Source organism: Lepidochelys olivacea (assembly GCF_965140295.1).
Source record: "Lepidochelys olivacea isolate rLepOli2 genome assembly, chromosome: 18".
In the NCBI taxonomy this organism is placed as follows: domain Eukaryota; kingdom Metazoa; phylum Chordata; order Testudines; family Cheloniidae; genus Lepidochelys; species Lepidochelys olivacea.
In genome coordinates, this window is record NC_140428.1 from 25,938,542 (window position 1) to 25,964,507 (window position 25,966).

General features: G+C 43.8%; 1 protein-coding gene across 5 annotated transcripts in view; it reads right to left on the reverse strand.

Annotated features, from left to right (window-relative positions):
• Positions 1 to 25,966, reverse strand: part of MMEL1 (membrane metalloendopeptidase like 1) — a 60,658-nt gene that overhangs the window by 29,104 nt on the left and 5,588 nt on the right. The window contains exons 1-6 of one of the 5 annotated variants that reach the window (XM_084651661.1): positions 19,162 to 19,502; positions 18,224 to 18,387; positions 5,092 to 5,151; positions 3,402 to 3,563; positions 1,957 to 2,037; positions 65 to 160 (exon numbers count right to left, since the gene is read on the reverse strand). In XM_084651661.1, the coding sequence (XP_084507787.1) occupies positions 65 to 160; positions 1,957 to 2,037; positions 3,402 to 3,563; positions 5,092 to 5,151; positions 18,224 to 18,377 (553 nt within the window). In that variant the 5' untranslated portion in view covers positions 18,378 to 18,387; positions 19,162 to 19,502. Of the gene's footprint in view, positions 1 to 64; positions 161 to 1,956; positions 2,038 to 3,401; positions 3,564 to 5,091; positions 5,152 to 18,223; positions 18,388 to 19,161; positions 19,503 to 25,966 lie in introns of those variants that run through there. The other 4 variants (XM_084651660.1, XM_084651662.1, XM_084651663.1 and 1 more) reach the window with 4 other exon arrangements.

The following is a 25,966-nucleotide window of genomic DNA, read 5'->3' on the forward strand; positions in this document are numbered from 1 at the left end:
CCTCTTTAGGAAGATAAATTACCCTAACCTGACAACGTAGAGCTCTCTGAGTACACACTGTTACCTTTGGTGATATTCCAATCTGCTGAAGCCACTGGCCAATCTCCAACCATAGCTAAAACCTCTAACAGGGGCAATGAATCTCGCTGCTCTATGAAGCCTGAGGAGGAAGAAGAGGAAATAAATGTAAAGTCCTGTTTTTGATTCACTAGAAACGAAGAAGAATGGATGAAAATTTAGACTGACCTAAGCAGCTGAAGGCAGATTCTAAAAGTCTCCTATGAACCTGGATGGTGTTACACATCGTGGTGTCATCTTTCAACTCTACTGGGCAGTAACCGTATCCTAACAAGAACTCTTTGAACATGAAATGTTCTGTTCACAGGGTGAAAGAGTTAGTGATTTGGGGGGTGTTTTGTGACTCATTCTGGGGTTCAGACAAACCCCAATCCTCTGGTGGGTTTTGACTTGTGAAACTGATGAATTCCATGCAAAGCTATTAGGGTAACTGTGACACCTATGAGAAGGGAGGGTAGGTGTCTGAAACCTCAGCCTGGTTTCTTGGGCCCCTGATTTGTTTTATAAGCTTTTGGTCTGCTTCAGTCCTCACCTTCGTAGAACATTATAATGCATGGGCAGTGAACACACAAAGATGGAGACTGAGGCTAGTGTTTCTCTGTATAAATCAGAAGTTCTTATCCAAGGATAAAAGTTCTTCAGAATTACACAGAATTATACAGAATTATGACCAAGTAATTAACTGTGGGTGAATTTTCCACTCTGTGTCCCTTATAACATTACAGTATTGAGCCTGGTCCCTGAGTGAGGCCTGTCAGCACTCCCACAATATAAAATTAACTAATAATAAGATAGCATCACTATCATAAACTAGTGCTTTTGTCTGATACCGCATAATTTTTCTAAGTGGTGTAGTATGCACACACACACACAGTCGTTTATAACACATTGTGTATGTTCTGTAAATCCATACACATAATCTTCAAATTCTCTCCTACAAGCCGTTATCTGCCAATGAAGATAGACTAGATTTCTCAGGTAAAATGTAGGCATTGAAAAGCTTATATTTCATTGACCTTCAAAGACACTTAGGCTCCTAAATGCCTACTTTCTTTATGAACATGTGTTTGAGGTGCTTTAGAAATCATTACTCTGTGCCTTAATCACATTTTGTTCTGCTTGTAAATGACTTCAAAAGCAAAGAAAGTTTCATTTAAAAAACCACATGGAGTTGCTAAGTGACAAGAGTTTAGTCACCCATTGCGTCATTTATAAAACTCAAATAATTTAAAGCAAAGAAATAATATTTAGAAGCATCCTAAATCTTGCACTGTCCACATGTAACTCAAAGAAGGGTTTTGCTGATTTTCTTCAGATGTTTTAGAAACATTCTCCTTTGCCTTCAGAACTACTAGAAGTTACTCGTTACTTTGATTACGAGAACAAAATCCTCATCATATAATGCTGCTTTCTGGCATTTAAGTTCCATCATTTTTGGAGAGTGGGAGTTCTGTAGTGTTTGCCCAACAGTTGGTTTTGTAGATGACTCTTGGGGGACACGCTCCTTGAGCTGCCATTCCTGAATATACCAGGGACCTGACCCAACTCCTCCTGAAGCCAACAGGAAGACTTCCATTGACTTCAGTGTGGGACTTGTATTGGGTCCCAGGAGAACATGGGATAAGACTCATGACTGGATGTTTGTGTTCAGAAAGGCAGGCTCCTCATATAGAAGTGGCTAACCTATTACCTAATGTGCCATATCCCAGAATGCACACCCTAAATAAAAACTTGTGTGTGCACTCAAGTCATCTTCCGGCAGAAAGGCAGGGTTTTCAGGGGAGACCTGGAGAGAGAGCGATGTTGGTGGGAAGGTTTTGCCCGAAGGGTGGGTTTGTTACTTTCACAAGTATAGCAGCAGCAGAAGAGGAGACTTACTCTCATTCATGCAGGAAGTGTAAAGCATTTTAGCTTTCCGAAAGGCTTCTTGATCACCCTGCTCCGGAGCCTCCAGCACACCTGGAGGGATGGAACCACTGCAGTGAGACGGTGCCCTGGGTAACCTTCCTCATCATCTGAATCAGTGCTAGTGTAGGAATGCCAGCAACAATCAGCACCCACTGGCTCCATTGACCACGAAATCAGAGTGCTCTGTACTGGAACTATTGTACAGGAAGGGGGAGGTTGTGAAGGACACACACACACACACACACACACACAGCTTCTCCTACTCGCACTGAAGTCAATGTCACAAGGCCAATCGATTTCAGTGGGACCGGAGCCGCCCTTTCAGTGTTTGTGCGTTGAGGGGCTGGAGGGGAAAGGCCTGGTCCAGAGATGGGGTATTGCAGGTACCAGGGCATTCATTACTTAGCATGTCACTATGCCACATGTTGATTTTTATTTTTTACCCAACAGTTGCCAGCTGTTAACACCAATTACACAAACACAACCGTGGTATGTCCATAATTGTGGTGTGGTGGCCGTTGGCAAAGGCTGGCTTTATCATGCCTATCGTTGCGGGGTGGGGAGGGGGAATGACATAAGTCAACTTTTCTTTATTTAAAAAAAACACAGTGGTGGTGAGAAATCCCCCTGTCACCACCTCTGCACCCATCCCCCACTCAGATCGAGTGCTGGATGGGGCCTAGTCTATGCGAGAGACATTTGCTGGTAGGGCTATTCAGACAAACCCTCCTACACACAGGTTAGACTGAGCTTTTGGGAGCAGGGACCATCTTTGTGTTCTGTGTTTGTACCGCACCGAGCACAATGGAGCCTGCTCCAAGACTAGGGCTCTTAGGTGTTGCGTAATACAGCTTTTGCTACTACTAATATTCTGGCAAAGGAGTGCTTGGGCCAGCATAGCTTATACCAGTCCCCCAAATGAAATAAGCTATCCTGCCAAAAGGATGTTTTTGCCTGTATAAGTGCGTCTACACAAGGGCTTTGGCTGGTATAAAAATGTTGTAAGAAATCACACCCCTAACTGACATCACCGTACTGGCAAACATTGTAAAGTCTAGACCTGGCCTGAGACGGACGCATGGCTTTTTTCAAGAGTCCGGATCAGATCCACCGATGGTATGAATCAATGTCACTCCATTGACGTGAATGAAGCTATGTTGATTTATGAATGAGGCTCTAGTTTTTGTTTAGGAAGCCATGACTAAAAATTACTTCGACCCTCTTTCATGGTTTTACAGACCATGGGGGCAATGGTATTTTTTGGGGTAGGGGAGTGAATGCATTGGTTTAATGCAGATTTAATTGTGTTGGCTACCACTTCTGGGGAGCGGGTGGGCGGATATATCTTTAGTTCAAACTTCTGATGCTCAGGCTCGTTATTTTGCATACATGCTGTAACCCTGTCCCAGTCCTACCTTTCAGGATGATCTCCAGTTCATCTCTCAGTATGTCAAAAATGCTGTATCTCGAACTGGTTTCTGGGATGACATGCCGGTTTAGCCAGCCCCCACAGGCGTACTGATAGAAGTCTGTGCAAGGCTCAGTCATTGGATCCATGTTCTGAAGTATTCTAGCAGCTACAAGAAAAGGAGTATTTGTGGCACCTTAGAGACTAATTTATTTGAGCATAAGCTTTCATGAGCTACAACTCACTTCATCCGGTGAATTGGTTAGTCTCTAAGGTGCCACAAGTATTCCTTTTCTTTTCGTGAATACAGATTAACACGGCTGCTACTCTGAAATCTAGCAGCTACGTATCACAAAAACTAGATACCTGAGTTGCATCGGATGTCCAAGCTGCACATAATGCTCTGAGGTTATTCAGGGAGGGATCACTGCTCGGTTCCCTCCTTGAGCAAGGACACAGGTATGTTTCCCAAGCAGGTGCTCTGCAGAACAGATCTTTCATCTTCATACTACTCATCTGGGGTAAGATTCACTCTGGTGCAATGGGACTGCAAAAAGCCCTAAGCACCATTTCCAGTCCATTTAAACCCTCAGTGCAAGGACCCAGTGGTGTGCAGGACTTTAAACGAGCCATCTGCACAGGGCAAACTTCCACCCTGGCAAACCCCTTCAGCAGGGCTTTGACTGGCTGCAAGTGGTAGTCCCCCGTGGTGACATTGCCGCATAAAGGCATGACAAGTACTGCACATTCTGATGGAGAGTGAGAGGGGAAATAAGACCTACAAGCAGAACAGTTGGTTGGGCAGGGGCTGCTGTGCTTTTTATTATGTGGCTGAAGTCACTCAGCCTGCAGCCTCCTGCCTAGGGCCATTGACCCCCAATGGTAATTTCCCCCTGCACAAAGGAGTGCCAGACTTCTCCCTATTAGTGCCAGGTGCAGATAATAACACTGATACAATAACAATAACATGTAGCTCTTAGATAGTGCTTTTCATCCACAGATCTCAAAGCACATCATAAAAGAAGTACCATTGTTTTACAGATGGGGAAACTGAGGCATGGAACCCTTGAATGCTGATATGTGCAGCCAGCTTTGGGAAAAATTATTCTTCAGTCCACGCAGCAGATCTGATCTCTTATCAACAAGGCAAATTTCTATAGTATAGTCTGCCCTGATTCCACATACAAAAACACCACTGAATTAACTGAGAGTGGGGATCCCAGGAGAGAATTTTTCCCTTTTATGTTGTTTTCTCAGATAGCTTGAATGAGTCTGAATGAGAATGAACAAGTAGCTGCTTACCTGGCTGGTCAATGCTAGGTAGGGTGCAGCAGGATGGCTCACTTTCAGACAAAGGGTGGGATTTTCAAAAGCCCCTTACTTAACAGCTCAAGTCTCATTGTGCCTAAGTGACTTAGGTGCAAAAGTCCCATTGAAGTCAATGGGACTTGTGTTCCAAAATCACTCAGGTGCTTTTGGAAATCTTGCCCAAGATTCAAATCAGCAATGCTAGTATTATTAATGCAGCCAAACGGGAACTTTCATTCCTTTCAGCTCCTGAGCATCATTTCAATCATCTTTTCCTTTCCTTTTAAAGGACAGTCACAGTCTCTTCCTGGGCTTGGGTGAGAGTTGGGGGCAGTGCGTACATCTGACATGACACCTCTGCAGCCAGGGTACAGACGAAGAATTATTACCTGCTGCGACACATCCCGGAGTAATGCATATGCTGCCGGCATTGGTACCATGCTGCGTATCTGTGGGGGAGAATAAAACCACATGATGCCACGATTCACTTACGTAAGGAACAGCTGACACTCCACTGCGGCTCGACTTCATTCTGAGCTCACCTGGGCTCTTTTTATTTTATTTTAAAGGAAGTGAATTCTAGTGCCAAGGAAAGAGGCCAGGATGAGAGACCTTTGTCTATCTGAAGAATAGGTGCAGTGAGGGCAGCTACAATGAAAGCGTCTCTCAGGCTGCCCTGCCATGACAGCACAGCTCATTTGAAGGGGGTTGAGAGACTAGTTCAATTCACAGGCTAATCCACTCCATGGTCTCTATGATACAATCTTTTATGATAAAACAGACAATAGCTACTGAAAGTTGGATGCCATCTTCGGTGATTTCTATCAAGCTGCTCATGGCACAAAGCACCTTGTTTAACTTTTTCCTATTCAGGGTTGCGGCTCAAAACCATTGTGAAACCTGGAATCTAGCGATGGTATTTTCTGCCAGTGAAAACCTCTCTCAGAATAACTGTGGCTTTGAAAGCCAAGTAGAATAAGGTGCTTCTAGTGTGCTATAAGCAGGATTCCTCCTAGGCTCTTTTTTTCTATTCTGCTGTTCGCTGTCTCTCGGTGAAACTTACCCCTGTGCAGACTTGGCCCAGTTGCACCAGACCTAGGCACCACTTAGGTCCTGAGTAAGCCCTCAAAGTTAGGCATAAATGCAGCATAGTCCTTGCACTTGACAAGTCAGTTGATCTCTTTGTATCTCAGTTTCCCTATCTGTAAAATGGGCATTACCACACTTATTTTATAGGGATGCTGTGAAGCTTTTTTCATTCATGTTTGTAAATTGCTCTGAGAGCTTCTGATGAAGGAAGGTGCAATGTTAGTGAAGGACATTCTTGTCATTAGTTGTAAATTTTATAAACAGGAATCTGCTCAGGCCACAAAGCTGGGATCTAGATCCAAAATTCCCCCCCCCCCCGAGTTTGGGATTGTTTGGTATTTTACAGAGTTTGGCCTGCTCCCCAGGATTGTTCAGGAATGTTTGGATGTGGTGTGCTTTATGCCTATGCTTTTCCCTGGCATAATTTCAGTCTCATTTGTGCTTGGCTGCTTTCTGTTAAGCAAAGGATCACTGAGGCCCACACTGGGAAAAACAACCAAAAAATCACTTTCCAAATGGATTAAACTTGGTTCTCCTGTGCAGCAATGTTTCTAGTGCAGAGATATTGGGCAAACCGATTCAAGCTGAAAACAGGTGTTTGCCAAGAGTAGACTCTGTCAAAGTAATTCAGGTAGACGTAGAACAGTGGGGAGGAAAAGAGTGCTTTGAAGTTCATCAGTGAAACCAACAGCAACAGCACCCCTTGTGATTGGGAATGTAGCATTCAGGGCTAAACCAAGTGGGAGTGTGTGTGTGTAGAAATCTGCGTTAGAAAAACTGCACAAATTATGGTCTAGTAATTAGACAGGGGACTGGGAATCTGGACCAGAGGCGATTAAAGTATTTGTGACATCATACAAAACTACTCAAAATTTGAGGTTTTTGCACATTGTACAAACTTGAAAATAGGCCCATTTTTGTGAAAAATGTTCCTAAACTGCATAACTTTTTGAGCTAAAAACCAAACCTTTTCAATGCAGACAAGCAGCTTATGTATCAAAGGCATGAACATTCATGTGGGTGCAAATATTGGCATACTGAAATCGCAGATAAAGGGAGAACAGGAGACGGGCAAGGAGAGGAAGAGGAAAAAGCGCAATAGTCACACCCCACAAATGTGTGTATTTTGCACTGTTCTAGTCAGTATCATGGGGACCCCACTTGTGTTGGGCCTGTTTCTTTACTGCCTAAGATGATTTTACACCACTTGAAAGGGAGAGCACAGTGGGTGTACGACTGTACAACATGGCCAGGTCGAGAAGTGGCATTTTCACACGCTTTGCACTGATATAAATGGTAACACAATGCAGAGGGGAATTAGCCTTCTGCTGTGGGATGTGTATGACTTCCACTGAATTCCGTGGGAGTAACGTATATCGCCGGGAGAATCAGGTCCCTAGGTTCTATTCCTGGTTTAACTATTGACTACAGGAGAAATTCATCCCTGTGCAGAAGGAGAGCAGAATGTCTATACACTATCTGAGCTCCTCCGTGGAGGGTTTAAGTGATCCCCAAGCCTAGAATCAGTCGTCTGCTTGGGGTGAAAGAACTTCACATTGTACAATTTACAAAGCAAATTACCCCACCTTTCAGTTTCCCCTTCTGCACAATATAGGTAACTTCAGACCTACTTCATAGGGGCTTGTGAGACTTAATTGATGTTCATAACCTGTTCCATGACCCCCAGAGAAAGGTGCTTTGAGAGAGCAAAGTGTTACCATTAGACACAATATGTGGCTATGCTTTTTCAGTTGAGCTCTTCAATAGCCCTCACTGCAAGTGACGTATAAAATGTCTGATAAACACATTGCATTAGCAGGCGTTTTCTCTCTTCTGTTTGGGCTTGTTTAAAATGATAACATTTGAAGACCATATTTTGACCAGGCAACCCCTCTGGGAGGGATAGAACACCAAGTAATTATAATCACATTTGAGACAATCAAAGAACTATGTATAACATAAATAACAGAGGGTGGGGGTAAAATTTGATGGAAATCTGGCACAAGTCAGATATTCCTCAGCTTTCAGCTCATGATCAGGGACGTTTTGATTTCTGTAATAAGAACATAAGAGCCGCCACACTGGGTCAGACCAATGGTCCATCTAGCCCAGTGTCCTGTCTTCTGACAATGGCCAGTGCCAGATATGCCACTTGCCTAATTGCTCCTCAGATGTTTTGATTTGTGCGTACACGCTGATCTTTCTTGTTCAGGAAAGAGGTCCCTGCCTTTGATGTCTTCATGAACACACGGTTACCTGCAATGGGCTAATGAAAGCTAACACCAAACAGCAGAGGAAGCCCAAATTGGGAATTATAATTGGGAAAGAATGCAAATGGGATTAAAGCAGAGAGGAAATTTTTTTTCTGGCTGCTATAAATAAACTGCAGTAGGGAAAACATGGACAAAAAAATTCTCACATACTCAGGAGAATCAGGCATTTGATTTTTACATCCACAGCATAGGGGTGTGGATGGATTAATTAGAATGAGAGCCACTTCAGCCTGAGATTCACTTAGTACATTGGCAGGTAAAATAGGTCAGACAAGAACAGAGAAGTCTCATTACTCAGTGTTTTCTCCTCCAGTAACAGTCAATATAAAAGCTGGACTGCTGGAAATAGGATGGAAATCTCTTAAAAATCTTCCTCATTTTCTTAACTGGGACCCAAGATGACAGACAAGAGTTTTGTGATTTTGCTTCTCCACTTCATTTCTAATAGGTCCATCCAGTGAACCTGCTACCTCTTATTAGAAATTTTCCAGAGGAACATTCATCTGTCTGAAATGCTGATTTGTTGGAAGCAAAACCTTTTGTGGAAAAGTGTCAATTTCAATGACATTTTATTGGGAAAGAAACATTGGAAAAGAAGCATTTTGGAGTGGTAGAAATATTCCATTTTGAACTTTTTGGAATGGAATGTTACAGTTTCCAGGTGTGAAAGGACTTTTTGTTTTAATGATTTAAATTTGATTGTCTAATGTGTGAAATTAGAAAAAAGTCGATGTCAGAAGGAAACAGTTTGATTTTATCAAAACAAAATGTTTCGATTGACCCCAAATGAAACTTTTGGGGGGAATTTTATCTTGTGGGGAAATTTGAAATGTTTTGTTTTTATTCAGCTTCAGCTTCCATTGGGCTAGGTGCTGTCTGAGCCCTTAACCACAAGCTCGTCCTTCCTCCCTCGTTCGTAGCTGTGTGCATCCTCGAAGTGACCTGGGCATCACTGAGGTTCAGAGACACAAACACAAACGTTCTTTATCCAGCCCATTCCAAACATGCACAGTTGCTGGTGCAACACATGCTGCAAAAGGACGATGATCAAAGAAAAGAAACGGTTGAGAGTCTTTGTTTTAGTGAGGCCCTCTTATGACTTTGGCTTTGGTTGGAAACCCTACTGTGTTCAAGGAAAGCTTTGAGGTTCCAGAGCAGTTTATGGCCCTAATGCTACTCCAAAGATGCTGTGATTCATACTTTTCTAGCTGTCCAAATGGGTGGGACTGACTTGTTGGCACCGGGATCTGAGTCGTAAAATGCTACAGTTATCTAACGAAGACTTTTAAATGCAGGGCACTAACCCTTTTGTCTCACTCCATTCCAATAGTGTCCATACGTGCTAACCTGTGTGTCCCAGCACCACGTACCCACACCCCTCTCTGTCTGCAGCATCTGTCAGTCTCTTCTCACCTATCTGTGGACAGAGCAGCATGTATTATAAAATACCTCCATTGGGCTAATAGTAATAACTCGCCACCCTGAAAGGAAAAAGGCTATTCAGAAATGTCTCTGGCATGTTAAAGTTCTAATTTGAACACTTACAGGCCCCATCTCAGGTCAGGGCTCCATTGAGCCAGGTGCTGTACAAACACACAGTAAGAGGCAGTCCCTGCCCCAAAGAGCTTAGAATCTAAATAAACAAGACAGACGGGAGAATGGAATAATTACCAGGCCTTTTTATTTTTTGTTACTGTTAGTGACCTGATGCACCCAGAGATTATTTAGTGACTGGCCCAGGGTCACAGAGGTGGTCTGGGCAGAGCTGGGACTTGAACATAGATCTCTCCAGTCTTACTCCAGTTGATTTATCCAGGTCCCTGCCTGTTACTGGGGAATGGATGGGCTCGTGGTTAGGAAAGATGACAAGAACTAAATACACCTCATCGTCAGCTGGTGTAAACTGATTTCAGGGGAGCTTCAATTAAATGTCAACAAATAATACTGAGGTGGGATAATTATAATCGTCTCCAAGCACCTGAAGGGTGTAGAGCTGAAGCAGGGCAATGATTTGTTTAGAGTGGCTCCTGAGGGGAACACAGGTTGAACATCCAGACACATTCCCTAATGGTAAGTGCATTAGGTTGCAGAATAGTCTCTTGTGTGAAAGAACAGAAGCATGTAATTGGATTAGAAAAGAAAGCAAGTTAGAAAGAGAGACGTATCCTGGCCCAAATATCAGTTGCCCATTTAAACACAGTGCTGCCTTCACAAGTGCTCCTCCCCTTGATTGGCAGCTGAGCTCTGTAGCAGGGTGACCCCGGTCTCCTGCTTCTGAGCCCGGTTGCCGCCTACTCTGCTAATCACACTGAACAGCGCGATAACGTTACAGTGACCTGTTACACACTCAAGGGGAGCATTTCCCCTGGCTAGTCTCTCCAGGATGAAAGGCAAGAGCTACGGTCTTTCATCTTCACCAGCTCAAAGAAAAGCCATCACTTTGTTGTGAGGCAAGCAAAGCAATGCTCATTTACATGAGCTGGACTTCTAGTCATCCTACAACATTTCTGTGACGTGCGTCTTCGACAGTTGATGTGTGTCTGAATCCACACATGGCAGAACTAAGGCAGTGAGGCCTAGTAGATAGAACATGGGACAGGGCTTAAGGAGATCTGGGTTCTATTCCTGGCTGTGTCACTGGCCTGAGTGATTCTTGGGCAAGTCATGGCATGTCTCTGTGCCCTCAGTTTCCCCATCTGTACATTGTGGATAATTATCCTGACCTTCTTTGTAAAGTGTTTTGAGATCTATGGATGAAAAACAGTAAGTAAGACCTAGGTATTATAATTGCAGTCACATTGGCTTACTGCTCCTCCTCTTCTTATCCCATCACATTTTATTTAACCTTTGCACATCCACCACGAGAGGGTTGGCAGAAACTTTCCTTTTTGATAATACCAATGTTATCTGGATTCTACTTCTACAGTCTGATCACTTTTATGTTTTAATCATAGTTTCTGCTAATCAAGTTGACGGATCCTGCACTCAACAGCGGTTAGAGGGGGCTTAGCCCTTGGCAGGATTGGGCCCTATGCCAGGACTAAGGTATATGTATTTTTTCAGATCAATTATTTCTTTTCAGTTGGAAGTGTTCTGCACTCAGCACCTGTTCACCAACCTCTAACTGACTAGTCCTGGTGTTGCTCAGCAACACTACTAAACTCTAACCCCAAAGCTTGGATAAACAACTAACTTCAGATGGGAGAAGTGTCTAGGGGCCGCTGGGAACTGGGACGGGATCTGAACCCAGATCCCAATTTTGAAAAAGCTCCTGCTGAATCTTCATAACATGATCAATCTCAACTATGGAGCTAAATGACCAGCATTGAAAATTTGTAGCTTAAGCCTCTCTCTTATTAAGATCAGTTCATAGTTTTCAAAGCCACTAATGGATCAAGTCCCAGCTACATCAAAGAGTGAATTTCAATCTATAAACCCCTGGGATAGTTGTACTCTTCTGGGACAAGGCAGATCACAAAGCACAAGGCGAAGCATATGAAAGCTAGGGACAAAGCGTTCTTGTTTGAGGGGATCTAGCTATGGAACACACTTCCAGAGGAAATCAGATTAATCCAGAGTCTGACCATCCTTAGAAAATGCTCCAAAGCCTTCCTCTATGAAATGCCTTTCCAGCAGAAGAATGACAGTCACAACATTGACAGCCTTTCTGACCACTCAATCCCAGCCAGCCAACCAACCAACCAAAAAATAGTAATAAATGTTTTTTAAAACAATCAAAACGCTATCACTAACCTGGACAGAATTTAGACCCCAAAAAGGAGAAGTGCCAAAGACCCCATACCATCAGCTAGGACTTCACTGTTGCATCTGCTTTCACATGGAACGAACTCACATGTGGGGGTGATGGGCAGTAGTACAGAACCCTAAGACAGACTGATAGATAATTTCCCAAAAGACTGGCCACCATATTTTCGTCCATCATTTCTCATGGACCAGACTGCACCACATGGCAGTTATCATCAAAGCATTTTTCCTGACCATGCCCTGAAAATGACTTGATTCAAAGGCTGGAACTGAAACTCTATCAGCAAGCATCTAACTCCAAAGCACTAGAAAATGGACCCTGTGATGAAAGTGTAATTGAGCTGGGTGAAGGAGAGACGTCAGGTCTGTTTTGAAACCTCTGTAGCATATGTGGAGTTCTAAAACGTTGTCACCGAAGTGGATCATTAAAAATGGCCTGTGAAGGGTTCTCAGCTTACTTCCAAAAGTGGTGCTTTTGTTTCCCCTTCAATTATCTCAATTACACCTCTGTATAATTCCTGGCAAAACCAAGCTGAGTTGATGCTTTATGTGATATGACCAATGCCACCTGCTCTTACTCCCCAGTATGCTCAATGGGGCTTTGCAGACTAATCCGACTAACACTTTGCACAATGCTTTGCCATTGCTCTTTTCCTGAACCTCACATGAATTTGCTTGAAAACAACACCAGAGGTGGGAAATGTACACTCTGAGTCTACACTGCAAAGCTGTGTGTACTACATTTTCCAGCCTTGCTTTGCCAGTAAAAAAAAAATCCTATTTTATCATAATAGATAGATCTTCCTGTTGGTGTAATTTGAGGAAAGGGATGGTGACACTTGTGTGAACTGTAACCAAATACGTCAATGAAGAGTCTTAATTTGATATCCTCTGATGAAAACTGCTAAATACAAATGCCCGATATATTCCGGTAGGCTACTAATGCACAACCTGTAAAACTATTTCCCCATGCTTATTTCCACCTCCCTCGGCACAGTTACTCTCACCTTCTTGTCAACTGTTAGAAATGGGCCATCCTGATTATCACTAAAAAAGGTTTTTTTCTCCTGCTGATAATAGCTCACCTTAATTGATCACTCTCATTATAGTGTGTATGGCAACACCCATTTTTTCATGTTCTCTGTGTATATATCTATCTTCCTACTGTATTTTCCACTGGATGCATCTGATGAAGTGGGTTTTAGCCCATGAAAGCTGATGCTCAGATAAATTTGTTAGTCTCTAAGGTACCACAAGTACTCCTCATTCTTTTAACCTGATGTGACTTACTGGTATAATAGGGCAGGGATAACTCATGGGTTAATACATTTTCTGTAAAGCTCCAAAGCCAAAACAAAACAAACGTCTAGCTAGATGGCTGCACTTTGAAATGTCCAAGTATAAAAATCACAATGGGGTGAATAATGCATGAGCCAGCGTTTGACACTAACATTAAGACTAGTGCATTGCAGTGGGGAAAAACCGGATTATTGGAGATGCTGTGAACACAGCCGAGTGAATAAGTAAATGTTTGGTTTGGTGGCTGCAGTGGAAATTTTTTGCTTTTTATCATCAAGACAATTAACACAAACATTTCATTTGGGTTGAACGAAATGTCGTTTTGAAAAGACACTTCAAAGTGAAATGCCGTTTCCAATCAATGTTTCTGAAACAGGTTTCAGAGTAACAGCCGTATTAGTCTGTATTCGCAAAAAGAAAAGGAGTACTTGTGGCACCTTAGAGACTAACCAATTTATTTGAGCATAAACTTTCGTGAGCTACAGCTCACTTCATCGGATGCATACCGTGGAAACTGCAGCAGACTTTATATATACACAGAGAATATGAAACAATACCTCCTCCCACCCCACTGTCCTGCTGGTAATAGCTTATCTAAAGTGATCATCAGGTGGGCCATTTCCAGCACAAATCCAGGTTTTCTCACCCTCCACCCGGAGAGTGAATTTGTGTGGGGGGGTGGAGGGTGAGAAAACCTGGATTTGTGCTGGAAATGGCCCACCTGATGATCACTTTAGATAAGCTATTACCAGCAGGACAGTGGGGTGGGAGGAGGTATTGTTTCATATTCTCTGTGTATATATAAAGTCTGCTGCAGTTTCCACGGTATGCATCCGATGAAGTGAGCTGTAGCTCACGAAAGCTTATGCTTAGATAAATTGGTTAGTCTCTAAGGTGCCACAAGTACTCCTTTTCTTGTTTCTGAAACAGTTCAACACTTCCAAATTCCCCCCCCCCTTTTTTTTCAGCTGAAACAATTTGACCTGAATTTGTGAATAGTTTCAGTGCCCTGAAAAATGCATTTTGGGGTCAAATTTACTATTCGAAGGCCACCCAGCTGTAGCTCTGACTCCATTAGCCCCACAGGTGAGCAGGAAGTCAGTGCTTGAGTAGCTATGGGGTAGCTCCATCAAAAAGCCAACTTGAGTGACAAAATTTCAACAGAGCAACACTGGTTTACACCAGCTGAGGATCTGGCCCAAAGGGAGAGAGGGAAGGTCAATGTCATTGTGGCAAGAGCTATTCCACATTCAAAGGTCTGCTGTTTACCACAGACACGTCAAAGTTCAGCAGGAACCTGATCCAAAGCCCAGTGGAGTCAATGAAAAGAATCCTATTGTCTTAGGTGAGCTTTAGAGCAGGCCCTGGACTGGGATTCATGCTTAACATAGTCAGTAACAAACTATAGGAACTTATAAATGGGTCTTTAGACTTGTTTAGCACAACAGTGTCAGGGCAGCACAATGATTCTGCTGAGCAGTGGGTCGTTCGAAATTTTCAGAATGCAAGCATGCTTTGCACGTCATTCCCTTTTTGAGCTTTCTTTTCAGAAGGTGAGAACCCAGCAAATGACACAGTCATATGTTCAAAGCATACTCTGGCCTTGTGGTGTGGGTTTTTTGGTTTTGATTTTTTCTTTTGTCTGAGTGTCTCTCCTCCCCCCCCCCTTCTTCAAGGACTACAGATGGCTGAGGATGGCACATATTAAAGCAATTAGATCCACAGTTACCGTTTGGCAGGCACTTGTTTCCCAGACAGTTCTCATCTGCAGAAGTGTTGTCAACATTGCAGATTGGCTGTGTCGCTCTTAAAGCTGAGCCGTTTACTTGTAACACATAATTGATCCACTGAAGTTAGCTTCTTTTCTTCAGAGAATATCTGTACTGGATGTCAATTTCCTCAATTTGTACACACCACTCAATTTATTATTATTATTTGCAGTTTTTGCTCCTCTATTTGCAAATATTTTAAAATCTACAGCTTGATTGTAGGCTGCTCTAAGCAACTGTTGGATATTCTATATACGTGCTGCATTGGTCAGTTGTGATTGGTTGAACAAGTCCCCTTGGGATTATTTCTGTAACCTTATTGGATGACTTTGCAAGCATTTAGGGCACAAATACCTGTGTGTACAAATCTAAAATTAATTTCCCACAGATACTTGTGCCTATGTTTTTGAAATTATTTCTCCATGGCAAATTCAGATGGATAAAACTTGGTCCATGGAGGTTTGCAATTCATCTGTCTGCAGACAGCGCTGCATCACTCTGTTTTAAATGGGAGTTAAGTGGTGCAACTTACCAGGCCTTTGACAGGTGAATATCACTTAAGAAGCAAACGCAAGCTATCTTTGGGCACGGCCGATGGAAATGAATTTATAAATTGAAGCAAGAATTAGCAGATGCTGAATATTCATCCAACTTCTGTCATTCTGGACCTGTCCCTCCTCTCATTTGGATTGGTTTTACATTCATGTTACTCCGCTTCCTCCACATTCACTCCAGTATGAAAGGTGAAGAGCATGGCTCGCTCTCAGAATTTCATTGTGGAGCTTGTGATCATATTTTTGTTAAAGCCCCAGCACCTGGAGGCATGTGATTGCCTGAGAATCTCAGCTGTATTAAAAACAAAATTAAGTTTCTAAGCTTTATGGGGCAGGGACTGTCCTTTTCCTCCATTTGTACAGCGCTTAGCACAATAGGGTGCTGGTCTGTGGCTAGGGCTCCTAGGTGCTCCTGCACTACAACGAATAAATAAAACAATAATAATAATGTTAACGCTTAGGGTTGTGGAGAAAATCTTACAAATATTACCTGTGAGAACCCTAAAGGCTCTGAAACCAGAAACAAATTTTTTCGAACAGTTGGGGTTGGCAATAGTGGGAGAATTTCATTTAAATAGCATTCATCAGTGTTTTTATAAAGGTTGACTGTGGCTTGACATACTCTATTATGATAGGCTCAGTGTTAAGATGCTTTTGGGACCAAAGCCTGTGTGATGCAGGGATGGAATTTTTGGGGTTGTGCTAATAACTCTCATGCTATTCAGGAAGTGTCCCTGAGGCTGATCCTTTGGGAAGGTAATGAATGGGGGAAATCATGTAAAGGACTCTGGCATATTCAGATCAAAAGTACATCCCTTCACCTTTGTCTTCCTCCCTGACTACCCTCCTCTCAAGATCATTCTGCAGTTGTCTCTTTCCTCTGCTTTTGGACTTATTTGGGCCCGGCATTGGGGATATAAAGGCTTCTTTAGAGGTCAAAAATCCCTCAGATCTCTTACGAAAAGATTCATCAGTGCTGGTCCAAAAGAGTGTTGTCACACGGCTGCATAAGCTGCAATGTTTTGCAACAAAGAGGGGAAAGAGGACATATGAGCCTATTAATTTTCAGCTGGCTAAATAGCATTTTCTGTAAGAAGCATTTCCAGGGAAGTGTCATTTTGATGAAGACCGTATTTGGCTGTAGCTGTGAATCTGTGTACCTTTTAATTAGAAATCAAGGACTCTGTTCCCATTTCCAACCTTAACACTCGTGTGTAATTAAAATAAAATAAATAAACACAAAGTAAAAGTTCTTGCTCCCATCATGAACATTCTGTCCAAATTGCATTTCCCCGTTGCTGTGTTACTGGGAGTTACAACCCTGGAGCCTAGATTTGAACAACGCCTGCTGCCCTCTTGTTAACGTATATTCTAGGAGAGATTTACCCAGACTCTGCTCTGCATTTGGTGAAAGACTTTCTAGTGACCCTTGTGAAGGGGCCTAAGATTGTCCAGCTGCAAGCTGTCCAGGTCATCCCTCTCAGCTGACTTTTTACTTCATCTGAACCTGGAACAGAGCAGCCCCACAGGCAAAGCAAACTGCCAAACAGATTTGACAAACCCTTTGTGGAGCCAAACATTTGAATTCTGCTCCAGCTCAGTATTTAAAGACACTAGATCCTCTCCTTGAAATGGAATTTCAGTTCTCAGTAGCACACGAAGCCAGCGGGGATATTTTTTCTCACATCTCCAGGGGTAACAGATTAAATATGAGAAACTTTCTGCTGAGCATGATGAGTGTCAAACGCTCAGGAGTTTTGTCCCGAATTGTAACAAATGCTGATAACATTCATTTGCTAGTGGCAGAAGAGTACAAGCAGCAACAAAAGGAGCCTTTTACATGAATTGCTGTTTGGAAACTGGCAGTGTTGGGGTACTTCTGAGTGCCTTAGAAAGCAATTCGCTGCAGGTAGGGAATGCAGATACAATATATAGAGAAGAAACCCTGCCTTGCTTTAGTGTTAACATTAGAATTCATTTATTTCATTCTCAAGTATCTCAACAAAGCTCTGAAATCAAGAGGTGTTCAGGAAAGTGACAAACAGGAGGCAGGTGCTGCTACAAACCCTGCCTACATTGTTTAAAGGAACACTTAAGAAAAATTGTTTTGCAATTGAGGTGCCAGTGAAAAACATGGTGTTATGGGGACACTTTCCATTTCATACACTTCAGCAACGTCCACCCTGGCAAAATGGTCACATGAAAGTCACTGAACTGCATCTCACTGACATTTCAAACAGCCCTGTGCGCCCTCATTTATGTTACCTCTCTTCGCTAGCATTTTTCAAAGCAGTTTTTACACTGAAATAACGCCCCAGGTGGCTCTGGTAGGCAGCTGTTGCTTTCAAACTTCTGCCTAAAAGGAATTTAGACTCTTAGGCTTCTACAAATACACAAAAATACCAACTGTTAGAATTTACGCACACTTTCCCTCCAGAAACACACACACAGAGTGTGTCGCATACGCGTTTTGCCCAGTGAAGACTGTGACACGTTTTGGTCTCTGTCAAATCAAATTTGCTAGATCTTGGATTTAATCCAAGTGATCGAAGGCACTTGCATTGCATAGTTATACAGAAAAGCAGGTGTCTGAAGATAAACATCTCTGTTAATGAGCCCAGAGCAAGACGGAGAGAATGAAAACAAAGTCTCCCAGACAGAGGTGTTTGCACCTTCTCTCCCATTTTTTGATTTAGTGCTGCAGAAAAGACTCTTATGGGTGTGTTAATGAAGAAGGGGCTTGGAGAAGGGCGAGAGTGGCAGGTTTCTTACCTCTACTGTTGGCAAACAGGATCACCAGGGCGACCACCGCACAGGTCATGAGCAGCAACAGGACAGACAGACCGATGGTCACAAAGCTCCAGGATTTCTTCCCAGATTTTGTCGATTTTTCCACAATATCCATTTGACTTTCTGATTTCCCCATTATTGTAACTCTGAAACAGGAGGGGTGAAGGAGGATCAGAAATTAATAGCACCTGGCAACTTACCAGGTTGGCAAAATCCATGGTTGCTCAGGCAAGAGGGGACACAGAACATCACCACAGGGAAGGGCAGGGAGGGAAATCAAACACTTAATGATTACATGTACTTATTGTCACGGAGTGTGGGGGAGTCCAGGCCCTGCACCCCCTCTTCCTGGGATTCACTGAGACTCTCAGCCAGCCAGTAAAACAGGTTTATTGGACAACAGGAACACAGTCCAAAACAGAGTTTGTGGGTGCACCCAGGAGCCCTTAGTCAAGTCCTTCTGGGGGAGCAGGGAGCTTAGACCCCAGCCCTGGGGTTCCCTGCGTTCCTCCACCCAGCCCCAAACTGAAACTAAACCCACCCAGCCGGTTCCCTGCTGCAGCCTCCCTCCACGTTCCTGGGCCGAGGTGTCACCTCCCCCTCCCGGCTCAGGTGACAGGCTCTCAGGTCTCCCATTCCCAGGGCACATCCCCAGGTCAACACTCCCCCCTCCCTGCTGCGTCACATCGTCACACTTATCCATTTGGTTGTCCACAGATTTCCCAACTTCATTCTCCATCTCCAGTGCCTACAGAACTGACTGCGCTCAGTATGTGCTGGTGGGGGCTTCCCGCCACAGCCCCAGTTCTCCTGGTGGGGCAGCGCCCTAAGAAGCCCTCCATGGGCGGTGTAAGAAGAGTCTCATGATCAATTTGGTCAACTCCCTTACCCCCACCGGGGAAGGCAAGTGAGTGACTCACCCCTCCACCCTTTCAACCAGTGTCTTGCTGCTCTCAGGACCTTCTCAAAGAGCTTTTCCCCCGGGGGGAGTCAGGGAGCCCTGCTAGGCTCTGCTAAAAGAAGCTGAATCCAAAAGAGATGCCTCCAGGTGTCAGTGCCTTTGCTGTGCTGGCTTTTTCCCTGGCAGAGCAGAAAGTTTTGGAATTCAAAACCACTCCAGAATATGCGCCAGCCTGCTGGTTTGTAAGGGCTTCCAACCTCCAGCTCCTCAGTCTTCCCAGATCCCTTCCCAAACTTCTGAGCTCAGCCGTGTGCTGCTCCGAGCTTCCAGCAAATGATCCTGAGCAGCAGCGGGAGGAGGGGTTGCGCTGCAGAGAAAGATTGAAGGCTGTGCACTGAACAGTGCGTGCAAGCAGCCAGAGATACAATGTCTGCTGCAGGCTCTGCTAAGTTTCTTCTTGCTTTCTAGGGATCCGCTTGCCTTTTCCTCCGCAGCTGGGTTTATTTAACTACTGTTGTTGTGGGCTATGGATTGGAAAACACAACGATATTCTGTGAAGAGACGCAAGCTCCTCTGAGACCAGACTGCCCTGGGTGCCAAGAGCTCCTGGCTGTGATATGCAGAAGAACTCTGGTTTGAAAACACATTCATTTACATGCTGAAGCACAGGTGCTGGAACGAGGGGTGCTGGGGGGGCTGCCGCACCCCCTGGCTTGAAGTGGTTTCCATTATACACAGGGTTCACAGTCTGGTTCAATGGCTCTCAGCACCCACACGATACAAATTGTTCCAGCCCCCCTGTACTGAAGCGCAGAGAATTCCTCACTCATGCTGCCTTGGGAAGGATCGAGGGGCGGCAGAGGGAAGAAGGAGGGCTAAGGAGAGAGCAGGTTGGGCATGTGGTTTCCCCTCAGTTTTTAGATTTGGCAACCATAATGTCTAGAGCTGACACTGGAATGGTGTACATGGGAGGTGGGGGGCAGTGGTGTTTTCTGCGGGCTGATTTGATTCTGTAGGCAAGGATGTGCTGTTGCCACGATTAATACTTTGCTAATCTTGGTATTGTTGCCCCTTTTGAACCAAGTGGTTAGCCAATATTCAGGGTCTTGCCGATTGTTTCTGTTAGGAGAAACGGAGGATGGAAGTCAGGTATTGCTTTGCTGCGATCCTCTTTATTTACAAAGGATGCACAAAGTCCTATTTCCCTGAACACAGCAGGAATCAAACTGGAGGCAGTTTCCTTGTTCAGTATTTCAAGCCCCTTTTCCCAGCCAGCACTCTGCCCCAAAAAGCATTCTCTTCGCCTTCTCTCAGGCCAGGGTCATGCTACAAGTGCTTCTCTGGCTGTCCTTGGCTTTCTGCTGTCTTCTCTGATTGCTTCTGTGGTGTTTCTAAGCTGCTTCCTGGTCTCTCTTTTTCAGACAGACACTCACACACACAGCCCCACCAAATAATACCAAGCCCCCTATGTTTGCGTTTAGCCCCACTGAAATCCCCCTATCTCACATAGCTCAGCTCCTGACTGTTCTTGCATGTGCCATGTGTTTTGGGAGGGGTGACTCCTATTGTTTCAGCTATCTAATTCCAAAAGGAGCTTAACTGCTTCTTACACATATTGTGAATGAAGGGCTGCCAGCTGCTTCAACAAGGTTTCACCCAACCTCCTGCCTAGCAATACCTATACATAGGTAATGATTGTAAGAGTTTGAGTTCCCGTAAGATGTAGAAGCTTAGATATGTACCCTTTGCCCTGTGAGAGTGCCTGATAGCAATTTGCTACAGAGTTGATCTGGGCCAACAAAACGACTGTCACCTGGGATAAGAGAAGGAAACAAACAATTCAATCCATTGGGCTCTGCCCCCCACAAACCCATTGGGTGATGCATCTGGTTTGCCTTGCAGCCTGGGCTTCTGTCAGGTGGGGGAATGCTGCACTGGACCCCCTCTGAAGTTAACCTTTCTTAGCAGAGATGGGCCTGAATAAAAATCAAACTGCGGGGCTGTTTGGAAACACGACTCACTTCTGCATCCTGGATGTCTGTGTGTGAGAACAACTTACGGAGGGAAACCAAGCTGAAGCAATGAGTTTTGGATTTAGTTCTCAAGAAGTGGTCTTGTATTTCTTGTGGCAGTCAGTTCCATAGCCTCGCTCTAGTAAAAAGCTTGTCTCCCTCACATGCAAGCTTTCCCTGCATGGTCAATAGTTTCATTGTTCCAGCAGAACAGAACTGGCAGGGCAGGTCTATCTGCTTAGGCACCATTACCATAGACTTAAAGAAATCATTAAATGAATGGAAGTTAGGTGCCTAAATACCTTTAAAAATCTGGCTTTACTTGACTTGCCCAAAGTCATACAGGAAGTCTCTGGCAGAGCAGGGAATTGAGCCTAGCTCTCTCGTGTCTCACTCACGGTGCCTTCCTTCAGGGTGCCAGATGGCAACAGGCTTTGAATATCAGGGCAAAGACCTAGACTGCACCCTGCATCGAGGGTGGGGAGCCAGTGCAGAGACTGGAGTACAGATAACCTGAGTTGGGACATTTTCTGGGGTATGTGGTGTCACCCCTGGAGGTGATACATTGCAATCCCGTCAGCATCATTGTGTTTTTAATTGGAAACAAACCCACAGTCATCAGTTTAAAACCCTCCCCAATTCAATAGCTTTTGTTCATTCGAACTACACTTTCGAGTGTGTTGCTGCTGCCAGAGAGTGCTTCCTGAACCTGGGCAAAAGATTCAGGCTCAAGGAGCTGGTTCACAATACAATTTCATAGCTTTATTGTTACAGTTTTACATTGCAGACAGCATGCTAACTAGGCTGCAGGCACCCATAGTAAGATCATATGCTCAGCAGAGTGTAAGCCCATGAATAGGCCCATTGAAGTCACTGGGCTGATCTACTTTAGGGCTAGATTGCCATCTCTTTGCTCATTCTGAATGGTCCCTTATCAATGGCATCACCTAGGCAATACAGTACTAGTCAACCAAAGGGGCAAATTTGACCCTTCCCATCCTCTACTGCCCCTTACTGTAGTTTCTGGGTGTCTTCCACACTAAATAGATTGGCAATGCCAAAATCATCCACTTGTTTCAAATTAAGCGCATGCTTAAGTGCTTTGCTGGATCGGGGCACAGTGAGAAGCTCTGCAGAAGGCAGGTAGTCAGGCTGGTCCTGCCACAATGGCCACACTTACAAAGCTTTTGCCGTGGTGACAGTTGTTTGTAGTGCCCCCTCCCCTCCCCCTTTACAAGGAATAGCTTTCAAATGGCTATATGTGCTCAGTGTAACCACAATTCTCTGACTGAATGACAAGTGTCAAGTTATCACCAAAGCAGCTAGTGAAAAATGGGGGCCCAGAAGAAGAGCTATTGAAGACAAAATAAAATTATCCTGATCAAGGTCCTGATCAAGTATGGTGCCGTGTAGTCATGCATGGAGCAGCTCTCACTTGAATGCAGGACGTTCTCCCACAATTCTACAGATGGAAGTTTTTTGGTCCAAGCTGTACATGGAAACATAGGGATTGCTTACATTGTCTTACATTCTAAAACCACAGGGTTTTTATATCCCTACCAAAATTTTTGTTAGCAATAATGCTCCCAATTCTGGGTATTTCTGATATCCATACAAATGTGCAATCCTATTTTGAGTTTTAAGTTTTTGGCCTTGGTGGCATCCAGTGGCAATGAGTTCCACAGTATGATTATGCATTGTGTGGGAAAGTGGGGTTTTTTTAAATCAGTTTTGAATTTGCCACTTTTCAGTTTCATTGAATGTCCCATATTTTTGTGTTAGGAGACAGGGAGAATACAGACTTTTACACTATAGAAGTTTCAGAGATTAGTACTGACTAAGGCCACGTCTACACTACCTGCCGGATCGGCGGGTAGTGATCGATCTATCGGGGATCGATTTATCGTGTCTAGTGTAGACACGATAAATCGATCCCCGATCGCTCTGCCGTCGACTCTGGAACTCCACCATGGCGAGAGGCGGAAGCAGAGTCGACGGGGGGAGCGGCGGCTGTCGATCGAGTGCCACGAGGACGCAAAGTAAGTGATTCTAAGTCGATTTAAGATACGTCAACTTCAGCTACGCTATTCTCGTCGCTGAAGTTGTGTATCTTAGATCGATCCCCCCCGCTAGTGTAGACCAGGCCTAAGACTCATCTGACATAGATACTGAGATCTTCCTAGAAAGGTTTCAGGTATCTTTCTCAGAAAACTTTAGTAATAAAGAGCATTCTGCCTGCCTTTCCCTCCTACTGGCATGAAGCTGGGGTGCTTTCAGGGGTCTTTTCCTGAATCTCTGTGGTGGATGTACATGCCAGAAGGGCTAAGAAAAAGCTCATGCCCATTTCCCTACAGGCAAAATACTTTGTCTGTATCCACAATGTTGGTGAATACAAGCCAAAGCTTGTCTCAGGCCAGCAGGAACTTTAGACCTAGTAGTCAGTAGTAATGGATGGTTTATGCTTCTGTTTACTCTGTTAATGAAATATGTAGTTACTAAGGCTCCCACTCCCATTGAAGTTCATAGGAATTTTGCCATTAACTTCAATGGGAGAAGGCTGGCTTGGGGCCATGATGTTGCAAGTCTATCCCGGAAATGATCTATAAAGAGATTTAATCACCAGCTTTGTTTCAGATGACATTTTTGCAACATTCAAGGAGAAATTCTGCGGTTTCTTGTCAACCTGCCACACTTTCCCCAGATTAAAATTCTCACATTTACTGACGGGGTGCTTTGGGGGTCTATAAATATGACCCTTTTTAATAATTATATTGTAGAAACTTGTAGCTCTAGCCCCTTAGTGTGATTATCTAGTCGCTAAATAGTAGCTAAAGAGGCCATTCTTGGTCAGTCCTTGGGTGGGGGACATCTACAATAAAAGCTTGCAATTGTCTTAGCGAACTATATGACGTTACCTGCCTGTTTGCAGTATTTCCTATAGAGAAATGTAGGAAATATCAAACTACCGTTACTTCTTTTCTCAAACCAACCTGCAGTTGACTTAATGGCAACCACTGTGTGTGCTGATCCTGTCCTAAGGGTACTTTTCAAGAAAAACTTAGTTTTCATGCTTATTTTTCATTTCTGCATGTGCATTTGTATTATTTAACCTTGTTTAAGGTTCATTATATGACAAAACAAATGTTGAGTTATTTAAATTAGGGCTGTAATAAAAATACCAATATATGCATGGAAAGTACACTTATAAAATTTGTGGATCACACCAAGCTGGGGGGGAGTTGCAAGCACTTGGGAGGACAGGATTAGAATTCAAAGTGACCTTGACAAATTAGAGAATTGGTCTGAAATCAACAAAATGAAATTTAATAAGACAAGTGCAATGTACTTCACTTAGGAAGGAAAAATCAAATGCACAACTACAAAATGGGTGGTACCTGGCTAGGTGGTCGTAGTGCTGAAAAGGATCCAGGGTTCAGAGTGGATCACAAACTGAATATGAGTGAACAATGTGATAAGAGTGCAAAGAAACCCGATATCATTCTGGAGTGAATTAATAGGCATCTTGTATGTAGGTCACGGGAAGTAGTTGTCCCGCTCTAGTTGCTTTGGTGAGGCCTCAGCTGCAACCTCATGTCCAATTCTGGGCATCGTGTTAGGAAAGATGTGGATAAATTGGAGAGCGTCCAGAGGAGAGCACCAAAAAAGATGCAGGGGTTAGAAAGTCGGACCTATGAGGACAGGTTAAAAAAATGGGGCATATTTAGTCTTGAGAGAAGAAGACTGGAGGGTAGGAGGCCAGATAACAGTCTTCAAATCTGTTAAGGGCTGTTATAAAGAGGATGGGGATCAATTGTTCTCCATGGCCACTGAGAGTAGGACAAGAAATAATGGGTTTAATTTGCAGCAAGGGAGTTTCAGGAAAAGCTTTCTAACTCTAAGGATAGTTATGCTCTGGAACAGGCTTCCCAGCGAGGTCATGGAATGCCCATCTTTGGAGGTTTTTAATAGCAGGCAGGACAAACCCCTGTCAGGGATGGTCTAGGTTTACTTGGTCCTGCCTCAGTACTTGAGATCCCATCCAGCCTGACATTTCTAGGAGTCTGTGAAAGATCTATGGCAAATGAGTGAAAAACCCACCAAAGACCCTGTCTGCTGACACAGACATTTGAACAGAACAGTGTATGCAGAGAACAGGTAAGAACCACAGATGCTAAAATATATCTTACCCAATAAAATGAGTCATCATTTTAAATTCATCAGCAAAAGAACCTGTAATTTGACTGAAGCAATTACAGATAATACGGGCAGCAAATGGCTAAACTGATACTGATGATCCTTAAGAGGGCTTTGTACCTTTAGACTCAAGCTGGTTTATGAGAAGAACTTCAGTAGAAACCAAAAATATGATTTTCCCCACACTGCTTTACACATCTGGGGGCAAATTCTCCCCTACGCATGGGCACACAGAACTATGGTTAATCAATGGCAGTTGGAGCATATATCTGAGGGCAGAATTAAGCTCTTAATAGATATATATTATATGTGAGAGAGAACTTAAATAAATATATGTGTGTGTGTATAGCTATCGAAGATACATATATTTAAGACTTACACTAGTAAGAACGGACCCTATTATGGTTATTTGCACCTTTTGATTAGGACAGAATACAGCTCAGTTTGCATTAGGAGTTTGACTTGATGTCAGCGATGAAATTAATCAAGGAAGACTTAGTTAACAGGTATAGAGGTGTCAATATGGTGCGCCCTGGTTTTGATTTCAGACAGCCTGTCTCTTGATTTTTATTAGCTGTTTCTCTTCATGATGGGGACTCTGATAACCAAAATATTCAA